This window comes from Physcomitrium patens, chromosome 10, assembly GCF_059467195.1.
Source record: "Physcomitrium patens ecotype Gransden chromosome 10, ASM5946719v1, whole genome shotgun sequence".
NCBI lineage: Eukaryota > Viridiplantae > Streptophyta > Bryopsida > Funariales > Funariaceae > Physcomitrium > Physcomitrium patens.
Genome location: NC_143419.1, coordinates 9,558,100 through 9,573,688, shown reverse-complemented (window position 1 = coordinate 9,573,688; position 15,589 = coordinate 9,558,100). Strand labels below are relative to the sequence as shown.

The 15,589-nt window shown below is 31.0% G+C and overlaps 1 protein-coding gene across 1 annotated transcript; it reads left to right on the top strand.

Annotated features, from left to right (window-relative positions):
• The first annotated feature begins 9,087 nt into the window (after nucleotides 1–9,087).
• On the top strand, nucleotides 9,088–15,561 carry LOC112287311 (vacuolar fusion protein MON1 homolog). Its single transcript, XM_024530208.3, has 16 exons — nucleotides 9,088–9,106; nucleotides 10,077–10,343; nucleotides 10,517–10,863; nucleotides 11,104–11,183; nucleotides 11,437–11,508; nucleotides 11,741–11,780; nucleotides 12,060–12,161; nucleotides 12,335–12,456; nucleotides 12,568–12,700; nucleotides 12,939–13,030; nucleotides 13,318–13,399; nucleotides 13,741–13,805; nucleotides 14,028–14,345; nucleotides 14,721–14,815; nucleotides 14,927–14,991; nucleotides 15,291–15,561. Exons 2-16 carry the CDS (start codon nucleotides 10,094–10,096, stop codon nucleotides 15,384–15,386), a joined length of 1,959 nt encoding a protein of 652 aa, XP_024385976.1. The 5' UTR covers nucleotides 9,088–9,106; nucleotides 10,077–10,093; the 3' UTR covers nucleotides 15,387–15,561.
• The last annotated feature ends 28 nt before the right edge of the window (nucleotides 15,562–15,589 follow it).

Below are 15,589 nucleotides of genomic sequence, written 5' to 3'. Positions count from 1 at the left end.
TATAGATAATTAAACCTATTAAGAAGTTTTGTTAGTATATCAACATAATATTTACTTGGAATAAACTCAAATTTGATATAAGAAACTATTGTAGTTCTTGAAGTCGTCTTCAAAGATAATAGATTTTTCTTGCAACATTAAACAAAACCATGTATTTGGCTTTGGTTGTCAACACTATAATGATTTCTTATAGATTACTACTCTAATAGATAAGTAAAGATCCATATTTATGTAACACCTATGATACAATTTTTTTTAAATTTATATCTTAATCAAAGTCTACATTGAAAATAGTTTGTAGTTCTCTTTTATCATCAACTTGAAATAATATTCTATGATTTAGTGTTTTTTAAGGTACTTTAGAATATATTAAGCTATCATGAGATGTGCTTCTTGCAATTGATTTATATATCTCAAATGATAATATATTGCAAATAATATATCATATCTGGTTATTCTTAGATGAATCAAACTTCCAATCAAGGATCAATAGCAAGTAGCATTGCAGTGTTGAGATTTCACATCTTTTTTGAGTTTTATTCTTGTGTTTATTTATAAAAACTTAAAGTTTGAATTTTTCATTCCAAAATTTTCTAATAATTTTTTAATATATTGTATTTGATATAAGAAGATTTTTTATTTAGCTAATACAAACTCTACTCTTAAATAAGTATATACATCATCCAAATTCATACTTTTATATTTACTTTGTAAATATTTTAAATTTTTTTAATATTTTTATAAATATCTCTTATTAATAGTAAGTTATCAACATATAAAAGTAGTATAATATACTTTTTTCTTTTTAATAGAATAATATAAATTGTATTCTTCATTGCTCTTATTGAAAATTTATTCTTTCAAATAACAATCTATTCTTGAATACTAAGCTTTCAAAGCTTGTTTAAGTCCACATAGAGCTTTTTTCATTTTGCATTTTTTTTTTTTTTTTTTTTTTTTTTTGTGCTTTCAATTTTCCATCCATCAAGAACTTTTATAAATATTTCTTCAAGATTTTTATTTAAAAATATATTTTTTAAATCTAAATTTCTAATTTTTTATTTTTTTAGCACTTGCTTATAGTTGCCTATTTTACCACAAGAGCAACTGTCTTAAAATAATCAATTCTTGATTTTTGAAAATCTCTTCTTGCTACTAGTCTTTTTATTTATTTATTTTTTAGCATTTCTAATATTATTTGTTTTAGCTTTAAATATTCATTTTGAATCAATTGATTTGATTCCATCTTATTGATTGATTAAATTCCATGTATCTTTTTCGCTAATAGTACTTATTTCTTATCAAATTGCTTCATTCAATTCTTTTGTTGTATTCTTGTACAATAGTTTGATTAGGTTTGTCATGATACAATTCTTGATTCTAAATATATTTATTTGTTATCAAAATTCTAGTCGGTTTTGTGTCATTGTTGATCACATTATTTGTTTTCACAAATTTGAATCCAATTTGGATTCATTAAATATTACATCTTTGCTAAGATTTTTTTTTCTTTTTTTTTTTTTTTTTTTTCAATAGATAATATAAATTGTATACTTTACTTCTTTTTTAATATCCCAACATAATATGTTTTAGATTTTTTGATTGAAATTTTGATCTCTCTTTTTTAAGCACATGTACATATGTTAAGCTTCCTATAATTCTTAAATGATGAACTTTTGGCTTTTTCTATGTCTATCTTTCTTCAAATATTTTTTCTTTGTTAGCCTTTATAGGTCCGCTATTTATAAGATAATTTGATATATTTACCATTTTGATCAAAGATATATAAGTAATTTTGCTTCATATTATAGACCTCTTGCTTTTTTTTAATAATTTCTCTATTTCTTCTTTCTACTATACCATTCTAAGTAGTTCTAACTTGCATCAATTATCTTTTAATTCCATTTTTTTTGCAATAGTTTGTGAATGTTGTAGATAAAAATTCTCTTCGTCTATTAGTCCTTGATATTTCTATCTTGTTGTTGGTTTCTACATTCGTAATTGCTTAAAATTTCTTGAATTCTTCAAGAGTTTCATCTTTCTTTTGAAAAAACATATCCAACTTTTATGACTTCTATCGTCAATAAATACATCAATAAATCTTGATCCATTTTACAATGATGTTCTCATGGGTCCCATTAAATCAGCATGAAAAAGTTGATTTACCTGTATTGCTCTATTAAAAGATGCTCTTGGGATTTTTTGTCTGTGCTATTGTCCCGCTAGACAAGCTTTGCATATTTGTTTTGCATTCTGAATTGTGGATAATTCCTGTACCCAATATGCCCTTGAAAGATAATATAATCTAATATAATTCAAATTTCTGAAATAACAATGCCATTTCTTTGTTTCCATGTTAGCTGAAACAAAATTAACTCTAGTCTTTTTGAAAATAGTACCACCAAATTTATACAATCTATTTTTTGAGACTTTGCGCTAAATTGTGACTATTTTCAAAAAAAATTATATTTTCTAAAATATACACATGATTATTTGTGAATAGAATGGCTTTTCCATCATCTGCAAGATATCCTATTGATAATAGATTTCTTGTGATAGACAAAGAATATAAAATATCAGTTACTTTTATTTCACCATAATCAATTTGTAATTTGACATTATTTTTTTTTCCAATTCCATGTGATTCACCACCCGCACTAATGAGGTTTCTGTTGGTCATTTCTTTCATGTTTGTGATTGAATCTTTTTTTCTTGTCACATGATTGTTGCATCTACTATCCATATTCCATTGGTTTGATTTCTAAAATTTGGCAAGAGATGCTTTGAATTCATCTAGTTCATTTGACTTCTCAGCTTGTGAGTTTGGTATTCTATTAACATCTTTCTTTGTGAAGACTTGTCTTTTCTAATGATAAAACTCTCTTGCAAGATGACCATGCTTATCATATTCAAAGTAATACAATAGCCCTTGTCTTGAAGTTGAATGTCATCTTCTTCTTTTTCTACTACTACATCCATGTTTTTTTTTTTTTTTTTTTTTTTTTTTTTAATTTTCCTTGACTTTGCCTACTTCTACAATTTGGGCTTGCAATATAATGTATTTCTTCAATCTCCTCCAAGTGTTGAGCTCTTATATTGAGTTTCTTTGCCTTATTTAGTACTCAAGTAATATATTTATTAAAACTTAACAAAAAAATATAATTGTTTCTTGATTGTATCATCATATCATAACTCATGGATAATCCATTCAAGAGCAAATTTATAGTCATTTTTTTTAGAATAGTTTTCTCGATGTAACCAACTTATTTTTGTATTCCTTCACTAGTCTCACATACTCCTTGACATTTCTTTCTTCCTGCAAATGTAATGCAAAGAATTGATAATTTATCATCGTAATCTATGATTGATCTCCACTTTGATAGATTTTCATGAGCATATTCTATGTATCAACACAATCTAATCTCTCTATCATGGTATCTATAAGTTCATCACAAATGGACATTAATATTTTCAAATGTGTTCTATTCTTTTCATGCTGAAGAGTTGTTGCAATATAGTATTACCTCCAATTAATGTGGGAAAAGTTATTGATTCTCTTTTCACTTCAACAATCGCCCAATTTTTCTTTCTTAAGTACCAATTTTATCCTAGGCTGCCATACATGATAGTTTCTATTACCAATAAGTTTGTAGGTTTCTTCCACAAAATGATGCTTTTTTGATTTAGTCTCATTCATTTCTGAAGTTTATTCTTTAGAAGACTTTTTATACCAATCTATTACTAATCATACAACGTCTACTAGTTTCTACTTTTCAAATCAAAACCATAGAGGCATTTTGTAATAGTAATAAGATAACTCATTTATATTCTTTCAAAAACCTTGTTATTTTTAGTGATTGATGAACTCTCTCCAACCACGCATTGATGCCATATTAGAAATTTTCTATGTAAGATCATTTTATTATATTCTTATTGAACTATATTCTTACATTATTTCTATTTTCATGTATGCAATAGCTTTTATTTTTATCATTTATTTATTTCATACTTATCATCTCTTTTTATGCCATTACAAATATTTTATTATTATTATTATTATTTTGAGTTGATGTAATAACTTGTAGTTGACTAAATTAAAACTAATCTAGGATTGCCTCTAGAACATCCAAGACAACCTTCACTGGAGTTGATAGCTCCAACTCTTGGAGAGTAAAAGATCTCAACCTCTTGCAAAATCACTGTAGTATTTAAAAAGCTAATTCATGTTATTTGTTGATAATGAGCACATGGCCTCAGAAAAGAAATAGACCTTAAAAATTTATCTAAAAAAATTATAGATTATAAGCAATTGGCTTAGTGATAAAAAATCTATTTTAGAAATACAATTCTGGTAGTACTAAGTAGCGATTCCTACATATTCAGGAATTGGATTCTAAAGTTTGAATCTACAAGTACAATATAATGTTTAAATTGTGTTATTAGCTTGGTTGTATAGCTATGACTTTTTTCTCAAGTATCAAATAATTTCTTGGTTTAGACCAAATTCAATTTAGATTCTAAGTTGAAAAAATTTGACAACAAATCAAAGTGAGAATAAGAGTTGCAATTGAAAATATGCTCTTCACCAAAAATAAGCCTTTTGATGGAAAAAAAAAATCAAATAGAATGCTAGGTTTTGTTCCAAAATAGACCTATTACTTATTCATTAATATATTTATTTATTATTTTTTATTTATGAAGCATCTATTACAAGTATTGGAAATAAATAATGAATGTAAAAAAACTCAAACCATATAGACAAGAAGTTAATTGCATCAAATTATCTAGAAATAAAGTAGAGTTGAAAAAAAAAAAAAAAAAACTTAAATCCATATTGCTACATTAGAGGTGTAAAAATGTAAAATAGAATAAAATAAAAATAAATGTGCATGTTATTATGCAAAAAAAAAAAAAAAAAAAAAAAAAATCCCAAGAGATATTTATGATATTTTATATCTTTTTAAAATTCTACATAAATTCTCTTACTTAGTTTGTTCAAAAGAAAGACATTGCTATGTATTTTAATGATAAGTATATATCTATATATATATATATATATATATACACACACACAACACACAAGAAGAATCAATAAAATTACAATTGAAAAAGGAAAGAATTATTTAAAACATATTCTATTACAAATTTTATTAAAAAACATACATTGTAAATATTTAAAAATGAGATTAAGCTTTACAAAAATATCCTTATAAAATTTAATATGTAAGATATATGAACTCAAATACAATATCAAGCAATTATATTTCAATATGAATATCTATCTGCAAACCTATATAAATATTTATATCAGTTTACATATGGTAAATAAATCAAGAGAGAATGTCTAAAATAAATCAAAACAAGAATTAAGAACTATTATAATTATTGAGCCTAAATCCTTACAGACTTCTTCAAATTTTACTTATAAGTAGTTTATACTTTTTTTGTGTCTACAATAGAAAGTTATAAAAAGAAAAAGAAAAAGAAAAAGAAGAGATATGCGCTTTTACTTTTTTACAAATAAACAAGAATAAAAAAATATTTATTAAAAAAATATTATCAATTTATAAAAAAATCATAAGATAAAAATACTTTATAGTTAGAAATAGAAAATAAAAATCTTTTAATGCCTATAATAAAATGTTAGTAGTTTGATCCATTCCAAACTGTTATTACAAATTAATTTTTGGTTAAAAAAACGTAGGTTGTGAATAGAATTATAATATATTATTGCAATTTATTCTAAAAAAGTTAGTAAAAATTAAGCAAGTAAGGCCTTTATTAAAGTCTTAATAAGAAAATTACAAATATTGGCTTCTTTATTTAAAAATAAATATGATATTAATATAATAATTTTATATTTATTTCTAAAGTAAATAATTTATTACTATGACATTTTAATAACGTAGATTCTTTAGATCAATAAATATAGAAATCTTATTGAAGAGTTTGTAAAAAAAATCAATGTACATAAAATTTGTTTTTTTTTAGAGGATTTATAAAATAATATAGTATGATATACTTATATTCATACATGTGAAACTAGTTTAAAATATAAGACAAAATATAGTATTTAAGATTATTTTAATTCATAAAAACATGATATTGGATTTAATTATTTTATCCTCATAAAAATATTAAGATAGAGGGGGACAAAACTGTTTATAAGAACATGTCATATAAAAAATTTAAAAATAAATTAATAGTTGAACTAAAATTATTTAAAAACTAAAAAACTGGAAAAAATATAAATAAATATTATACAAAAGTTGAATTTAATAATTTAAAATAAAATTGTATTATCAAAATATAGAATAAATAACATAAATTAGAATTTGAATTCATATGCCAATGTTGATTAATTTTTAATTAATATAAAAAAGATTTAAAGAAGATAATTTAATGAAGAAATTATAAATATTAGATAAATAAAATAATTTTAAAAAATTATAATAGAAAGAACTTTAAAATAGTTAGTTTAGAAGTTAAAGTATAAAATGGTTTTAATATGATATTAAGTGTAGTGATGGAAAGATAATAAATTTAAAGAAGCCAAGGTTTTAATTTTGAATATTCTAAGATAATTTGTATAAGACAATAAAATTATTTTATAAAATTAGAAGTTGGTCTATGCTTACAACAACAATCGGAAATACTTGCAAGAGGTAAAAAATCGAATTCCTCTCTTAGAGTTTGTAAATTGTTTTTAAAAAGAAGCATATTGAGTTCTTATAAATTATTTTTAGAATATTATATATTCTTTAGAATGAGTAATGCTTTGTAATTTTACAAGTATATAAAGATTCTTATTTTATTCTTCTTTTTTTCTTTTTTTTATATTTTTTATATGTCATTATAAATGTTGCATGTATATTGGTATGAGTAAGATATAAATAGACGAATAAAAATTATATAATTGCTTAAAATCATAGAAAAAAGAATTATAAAATAAAATATCTATTTAGGTAGATTAAATTTAAGTATAATAGGAATAAGATGCATTTATATATAGAAAAGAATAAAATCCAAATTTATTTGATATTATTACTTAAGATTAAAATTTTAATTGAGATTTTAGTATTTAGGGCTTAAAATCATAAATTGAAGTGATTTACAAGTAAGTTAGAAAGTTGTGAAAAATTATAGTTTTAGAAGATACAATTAAAATCAAACAATTGCAATTAGTAGAAAAAATTCTAAAACACATGTAATATTCAATAAAGGCTAGGAAATCAAAATACAACTATACAATTACACTTTATTCGTACCAAAGTAAAAAGAGTAGTAGTGTAAGAATATATATTTATGAATAATAGCTCTTAAATAAGAGAGAAGAGATGTGTCTTCTTGTGGTTTAGGTCATAAATACAATAAAATATATAAATATATAAATAAATAAAAGAGTGCAATATTAGAAATTATTGACATAACTTATACTACAAAATATGTAACTGTAATTAAAAAATAAGATGCCCCATTCAACTACTTCTAGAAAAATAGCTTAGTTTTGGAGTAATAATTTTGGACTTCCAAATAAAGTTTGCAGGAGACTCTTCAAGTTTTTGAGAGAAAGAAAAAAGAGTTTCGACCTTTTGATGGAGTAACACTCTTTCTTAAAAGAAACTCAATAGGGTCCTTTAAAAGAGATGCATTTTTAAGATTTTGCAAGATTGTAAGTAAACATGGAACTTTCAGTTAATTTTTAAAGTATATAATTTTTGGAGCCAGTCAATCCAAAAGTAGTTAAATGTGGCATTAAGAAAAGAAGAAAGTAATATTTATTTTTGATAACTTTTATAAATTTTTGATATATATTTTTTAATATGAATATAATTTATGGAGGATTGTAGACTTGAACTACTCTTATAGGAAATTAACAAGTGTAATTTTACTACAATATGTAATAGAATAAGATATGCTGGTTTTGTGCATAATTATTGATTGCAAAAACAAAATTACAATATACCAATGACTTACTTTGAATTTTTTAAAAATAAATATAAAATAGATTTTTAAAGACTGATATAAATATAATAAATTATATATATATAATTTTATTCTTTTTAATATTTTTATGAAAACTAATAAAAATTTATATGTTGAAATTTAGAATTAATTTGTACAAAATTCATTAAATCTCTTCTGTTACACATGTTTTCCTGTTTTTATTTTACAGATTTTTTAATTTTATTTTTTATAATGTGAATCCTCATTATTACTCTTTCACTTTAAAAACATCTAATATAAACTCTACTAAAAATCCTAATCAATAAAATTAAGAGCGCAATTTTGACAAATTAGAAAAAATTGTGTACCTCTTTTATATTTATTTGATTTTCAATAAAAGACTCATCCTTCTTGATATATATATATATATATATAGTTAGTTAGTTAGAGAATTGTTAATGCTACATCTCGAATTGATATTGCTACACCTTATGTAACCTCCACATAACTTGAATTGAATAAAAAAAACATGCTTCTACTCTTAGGACGCATTTGGCTAGTTGTGTATGAAGAGGTCATGTGGGTGTAACAGATGTATATGTAATATGTAAAGAGATCTGTACATTTTTTAACGCAGGGCAGCGCCACAATGGATGAAGATGATCATCGACCACCTTCATCTACTTTGCTCGAACGATCCGGTGAGTAGCTTTCATCCAAGATACTTGCCAGTTGGCCGGCGCTGGATACCGGCCGTTCCAGTGGCGGACTCTCGTAGTGTTGTCGTAGAGTGTTGACAAAAAATGGAGTCTCTCTCAGTGTTTGTTTGTTTGTTTGTTTGTTTGTTCGATCCTCGACCTCTCCAATTTCATCATACGTTCCGGTGATCTCGTTGCCCTCATCACTTTCATCATTTTTCTCGCAGTCTTTTGACTATCCCGTGGCAAAGATCTGATACTGTTTTCAGAGAGAATAGTGTCCATTTGGTCTCCCTTGCTGTTTTCCTTGAACCCTTTCGACGCCATCCAATTTGAAGACTTGGAGAAGAGCAATGATGATGATGTGTTGCGTATCTTTGTTTTGTAAGCTCTCTGTTCCTGATACTTGGTGCGTGTCTGGGTGTCACTCTGTGCTTGTTCGAGGAGGAGGCTAAGTTATGGTATGCTGTATCTCTTTCGCCGATGTGCGCATGTGGTGTCGGGACGATCAGTTGGGAAATTCTCAGTCTCTTTAGGGGTTGCGCATGCGATATTTGGTCTTTCTGGGTAGAATTACCCGTGTGGTGTATCGACAACCTCACTATCGGGCGGGTGTGGAAAATTTTACTTTATTTGTACCAATGCTTGCGGTATCACAAAGTGCAGGATGTTGGTTGTGATCAGCAGTTGGGTTTTTCGCACCGTTAGGAATGCTCGTCATTGGTGTGTTTCTCGTCGTTGAGGGTTGGGGTTTTTCCCACGAGCTTTAGAGTTCTCCCGCTCATTTCTCGTAGAACCAAGCAATTTCATGCGGGTAGCTGGACACTGCACGTCTGGCTTAGATCTTTGATTGTCGATCTGAATTCGAGGGAGCAGAAGCTTTCAGAGTTACGATGTCAATTACTCAATGCCTGACCAAATAGGCAACATTTGAATCTAGGTTTTCTTGAGTTCAAACGTAATTTTTACACATTGACTTTTAGGTCTAAGCTCTTGTAGAAGTCCTGAAGAGTTTCCCCTCTTTCTTTAGTTGGCCACCCGTATATCCTCATTTATTTGCGAAGTGCAGCACTAGGCTCTTAAGATAAATTGATAAGATTTTCTTGAGCTTTGTTCGTAACCGCCAATTTCTGTTTAGCAAGGGCATTAACGGTTGGTCGATCAACTAGATGATATATTTGGAATGACTGCGAGTTCACTTACTCTGTGTCTTAAGATCGTTGCAAGGCATGCCTTTAAGTTTCTCCGACTGTTATGAATTCTTAGAGCTTGAGACTTGCATCAAATTTGGTCACTTGTGGTATGTCATCGCCGATGTAGTCAGTGATAGGTGTCAATTTAATTATTTATATGTATCGTTGAATGAATGTAGCTCCCTTTCCAGCTTTCAATGGTTTTCTTCTCACTCTGCATTTGGTTATATATTTTCAGAGTTTCCAAGTTACGCGATGGATAATAAAGCAATTCAGGATTTGCAAAGGGATAGTGAGGTTGTTGATGAGGAGGGTGAGCAATCACATTATTCCTCAGATGAGGTTCATGCTTACAGCGTGGATGAGGCTGTTGGTGCTAGTAATTTAGATATGGAAGCTGATAATGGAGCTAAGCTTTCAGACCTGGTCATTAGTGATAATACAGAGGAAGAATCAACCTATGATCTCAGCAAGGAGTCTGCATTTCAAGGCATTTTGGAGGAAGGTGAGGTACTTTCAGACATTTCAATCCTTGTCTTGGCGAATGCAATGATATGCATCTGCTATGTATCTCCCAAGGCGCTTTGACCTAAGTCAAAATAAAATTAAGTCTGAAACTTCATCGCGGGGGTATTGTATCCTGGATCACCAATGCTTTTTATTTTTTGTTTGTGATAGGTGGTAGCAGTATTGATGGCAGAATCTTGGATGAGGGACATCAAGATGATATCGCGGCTGTACCGACTTCAAGCAATAATACCACACCAGCTAGTACCGAGAGTGGAACTCTGGTTTCTGATGTTTTGGATGGTGATGCATCGTTGGATGACAGTATCCATGAGGGCCCAGCGAGTCCAAGCAGTAGCGATGAGGGAACTAGTGGGTATTTAGCAGGCAGTGGGAGCAGTTCCGCCAGTATTTGTAGTGCAAGTGGAGCGGATGAGAGTGTTGACGGAGTACTGATTCAGGAGTCCAACCGACCGGCGAGGCGAACTTGGGTTCCTGGAAAGCGTCATCCAGAAGAGGTCATTTTCACTCATTTTGTTAATGATCGAAGAGCGATTCCTATTTTGAGACAGTGATACTACTGTACATAACTTGGGTATTACTGCGTCGATAAGAGTTTCTTGGTTGAAAGTTATTTAGTGAAGGTTCTAGGGGCTTCCACTTTGTTGACTTTTCATAAATCTATTGCAGTGTCTCAACTAGATAAGCAAGTGCTTGGTGGTTTTACTAAATACGGCAGTTGTTTCCGCCTTTCGCAGGATGATACGTCTCTCTCTTGGCGAAAACACAAAAAGCATTTCTTTATCCTTAGCTATGCAGGAAAACCGATATATTCCAGGTTTGATTATGACGATGTGGACTGTATTAAGATTTTGTTTTATAGATACATCCTGGTTGCTGGGTTGTTTCTATGTGATGAAATCTAGCTGATGCCTATTATCATACATGCATAAACTGGAGGTCACTTTGTCTGTACTCACTTTGGGTTGGTTAGCAATTCTTGTGTTTATATACGTTGGAAATGACTATATATATAAAAATATATATGTATATATATTTTGAGGTCATCCCATGTGATTTCTTTTGAGCAGATATGGGGATGAGCACAAACTCGCAGGTTTCTCAGCGACATTACAAGCTATCATGTCTTTTGTTGAAAATAGGTATCAGTGAATCGCATTCTGGAGCAGTGAGTAAATGGATAGTTCCTGGGGGTCATGTTTAACATCGGCATTAGAGTTCGCTTCATCATCTGTATATCGCTATCTAACATATGATCTGGTGTGTTCGTAACGGATTACGTGACTTAATAACAATAAAACAGTTGGCGGATGCTGTTGATGTTGCAACTACTAACTTGGTGTCTGCTTGGAATGTGCAATTTGATTGGTGAAGTGGAGACACAGTTCGGTTTGTAAAAGCCGGTGATCATCAGGTATGATATCTTTTGTGCCTGAGATACACAAACCACCTGTGCAGCGTGTCTGAATTGTGAAGCGGTTCGCTTCCAGACTTGTGCAAATTGGAGACGTCATATTTGTTTACATAGTTACAAAGCAGCCAGTATTGTCCTGGTAGTTGGCCACTACGACTATGTTTTTGTCACTATTCCTGATAATGTGTCTTCAAGAATGATACAGTCCTCTTCGATTGTTTCTGTGCAGTATATTCTGGTAGTTGAATGAAGTGTCTTTGAACATGCAAATTGCCGCAGATAGTCTTTTTGGTAAAGGGCCCACTGTACCTGGTCGCAATTAGTGCCACTGAAGAGCCTGAACAGGTTATTAGGTGGCAGCTAGAGCTGCTACATGCACAGGTTTGTAACCGCTTATCCTACCTGTGTTTGTTTTCTGGTCTGTCCAGTTGCATATCTATATATCAGATGTATTTACCTTCAACTTATTCGTGCAACCTGCTCTCATATAGATGTGAAGTTTGTGCATGTTCCTAAACCACCTGACATGTTGAATCTTCATTTTTTGGATGTAGCTCGTTTTGATTTTGACCATGGGAGTGGAGAAATGCTTTGTGAAAAATTCAAAGTTTGATATGCGCCCCCTGCTTGGTGGAACGGATATGGTTTTTTCTCATCTTATTCATGGATTCAGCTGGTATTATTTCTCTACTTTTCATTGTAGCTCACGAAGGCACTCTATAAGCAATAGTTTTGCCCTTCAATCTTTAAAGCGGTTTTTGTTCTAATTGGTTCGATTACTTTACAGGAATCCAGCCACTTTCTTACGTGCGTACACTTGCCTTCCTCTTCCTCATGTTATTCGGCAATCGACTGGTGCTGCCCTACAAGACATGCCTAATTCCGGTGCTCTGTTTTCTATTTTAATGAGTGGTTCTAAGGTGAGTTTGGAGTACTGATTTCGCTTGCTGTTGTGTTTTACTGGTTTTTGATGTGGTTTTTAGATTTTTATTGAGGTATCCTTACCAGAATGTATGGGACCTCTACAGCTTCATGTTGAATTCCTGGCTTGGTTGTAGATTAACACGTGCACAATGAGTGGACGGAAACTTAGGAACTTCAAATAGGTATTTAACTCTTGGCATTTGAGACTTAAAATCCTGATGGATGTTTCCGTAGGTCATTAACTTGATGAGTCCTCGTAAAAGCTCACTTTCTCCAGACGACATCCTTCTCCTCTGCAACTACGTTTCCTCCTCTGACTCCTTCAGGTGAGGCTCAGTGTTCCTGCTTCACTGTTTCTTAACGTCTTGCAGACTAAGCAGCTCATTACTATCTTTCATGATGATGGCACTTTCTCAAAAGATTTTGTTAAATTGTGTCAAAAGTCATTGCCGTAGTTTGTGTTTTGGGAAGGTCACAAGACCGAAAGAACAGTCGTATCCTCTTTGTTCTGCTAGACACTGCAACACCAATGTGCATTTGGAATCAGTTTTCCGACTTTCACAGAAGTCTTCATTTTATCTCAAAAATTAACGGAAAATGTGTCTGTGTGCAGGTCAGCGGAGTCTTTTTTTCCCGTTTGTCTACCAGGATACAATCCAACAGCATTCCTTTACGCATATGTGCAGTACCTAAATGTAAGTTCTTTTCAGACATTGATGATCACGAGTACTTTCCTGCATTGTGTTTTTGCAATGAAAGTGTAAGTGTGTGGTTTTTAGGATTCATTTAGGCATTTGATTGTTTTCTGAACAACCTTTACCTCGTTCTACTTTCTCATGGTAATTGATTCTTTTCGAGATGCAATCACCCTTCCTGCTGTTGGATATCTTGCCCTGGTCTCATTCGTTTGGTTTTCAAATTTCATATCCTTCTCTTTATGCTTGTATCATGCTATTCTACGAATCTAATTCGCGTGATCTGTAATTCTTTTGTTTGAAAAGTAATCTTTTAACGAAGTAGTGTTTTGTTGGTACAGGATGACACATGCCTGTTTCTCCTGACTGCCGATCCAGATGGATTTTTCCAGCTTAAGGAGTACAGGTAAGTATATAGGAATTTATGGGGTCGAAGCTGATGTCGTTGGCATCCAATGCTCTTGTTGTTACGCACAAGATGCTCCTTCCAGCTTGTGTGGTAGGGTGATTCTGCTAATTTTTTGAACTAGATTGTGCTTTTGTTTACACGATTGCTGAGACAGTTTTAATATACAGTGTTATGTACTTGAGTCGTTAGATCAACTTTTGAATGAGATATTCATTGCAGAGGACGAATTGAAACCCTTCTGCGTGAGACCAATGTGCTAGCTGAGGTCACGAATGCAGTGCGGCTAGGAGGCCTACGTGTAGAGCAATTGCCACAGCCAAAGGCCTCGACTTCTTCGCAGGATTCAAAAACAAGTTCAATTTTTGGCTCCGATAGCGACCATGAATTACATGGTTCAGCCGGAGTTACCAGGCAGGGTGTTGCAGGAACTGGAGGGCCTGCAGGGCTTTGGCATTTTATTTATAGAAGTAGCTTCTTGGATCAGTTCGTGGCTTCAGAATTTTCTCCTCCACTGCACATCCCAAGTGCTCAGAAAAGGTACGTGTGTTTTTTTCTATTAGCTTTAAATGATGAATCCATTCTTGATTTCTTGGAAATCTCTCTTTACATCGGTGCTATTATCATTTGGTTAATGTTCAATTTCATCTACAAAGTGTATGTTACACGTGTACCTTCTCGAAACTGTGTCGTGCTCTTAAGACGTTTTTGAATTGTATCCTAATTTATTGCAAACCTTCGTATTTCTTCAAGATTGTGTAAGACTATGCTGGTAATCGGCATGCCTATTTGTTCTATGCCCTCTAGCTTTTGTGCTGTCCTCAAGGTTAGGTGCAGTGTGCCTATCAAATGACTATTCGCTTGATTTTTTAGAGACTTGTAGAACTTACTTGTATACACTGCTTGATCATACAGACTATATAGGGCATATCAAAAGTCATATTCGTCAATGCATGGTGATGGAGCAGGCGGACCATACAAAATGCAATATCGTCGCAATGAACACCACGGTCTGTCCCTCATTTTTGGTTTTAACTTCCTCTATTTGCAGCTCATCGATGGCATTTCAGTATTTATTCGCCTGTAGCAGACAATTGATTCATCTCGTAGGTTCTGTGCAGTTTTGTTGTCGTGGAGAACATCTGACTTTGAGCTCTATGCAGCTTTTGATCCGTTAGCAGATAAGGTATATCTTGATGGTTTGTTGCTTGTGAACCTTCGAAGTGTAAATGCCCATTGTTCTATTTTGTTTATCTTCTAATTATTGCCACCAAGTGATGGCTAATTTATGTGTGTTTATTGCCATCAAGGGTCGATAGATTTAAGTAGGGTTGTCAATGCACTGTCTAAAAATCTATATGATCAGTCTTCTTAATTGCATATAGTCACATTAGAAATTCCGCAGTTTTGAAGTCTTGAGAAGGCATACTTTTTCTGACTGTAATTGGTTGAGTATGATTCTAAAACTTTGCCTGAATTGTCCAGAGCTCAGCTGTGGCGGTGTGCAATCGTGTTTGCCAATGGCTACGAGGTTTGGAAAGTGAAATCTTCTTGCTGGGAGCAACTCCTTTCAGTTGGTAATATTCTATTGCAGGCCTGTATATTTCACTGGTGGACTTTTTAGATACAATTTTATACTATTATTTTTTTCCAGTACATGCAGAATTTATTGCTTACTGAGGATAAGATTCTGTTTATGATATAAGTCAGTGTACCACTCAGTATTATTCGAGTTATTTATTTATTTATTTATTTATTTTTTTGTGTTCGATATGTTCATTTAG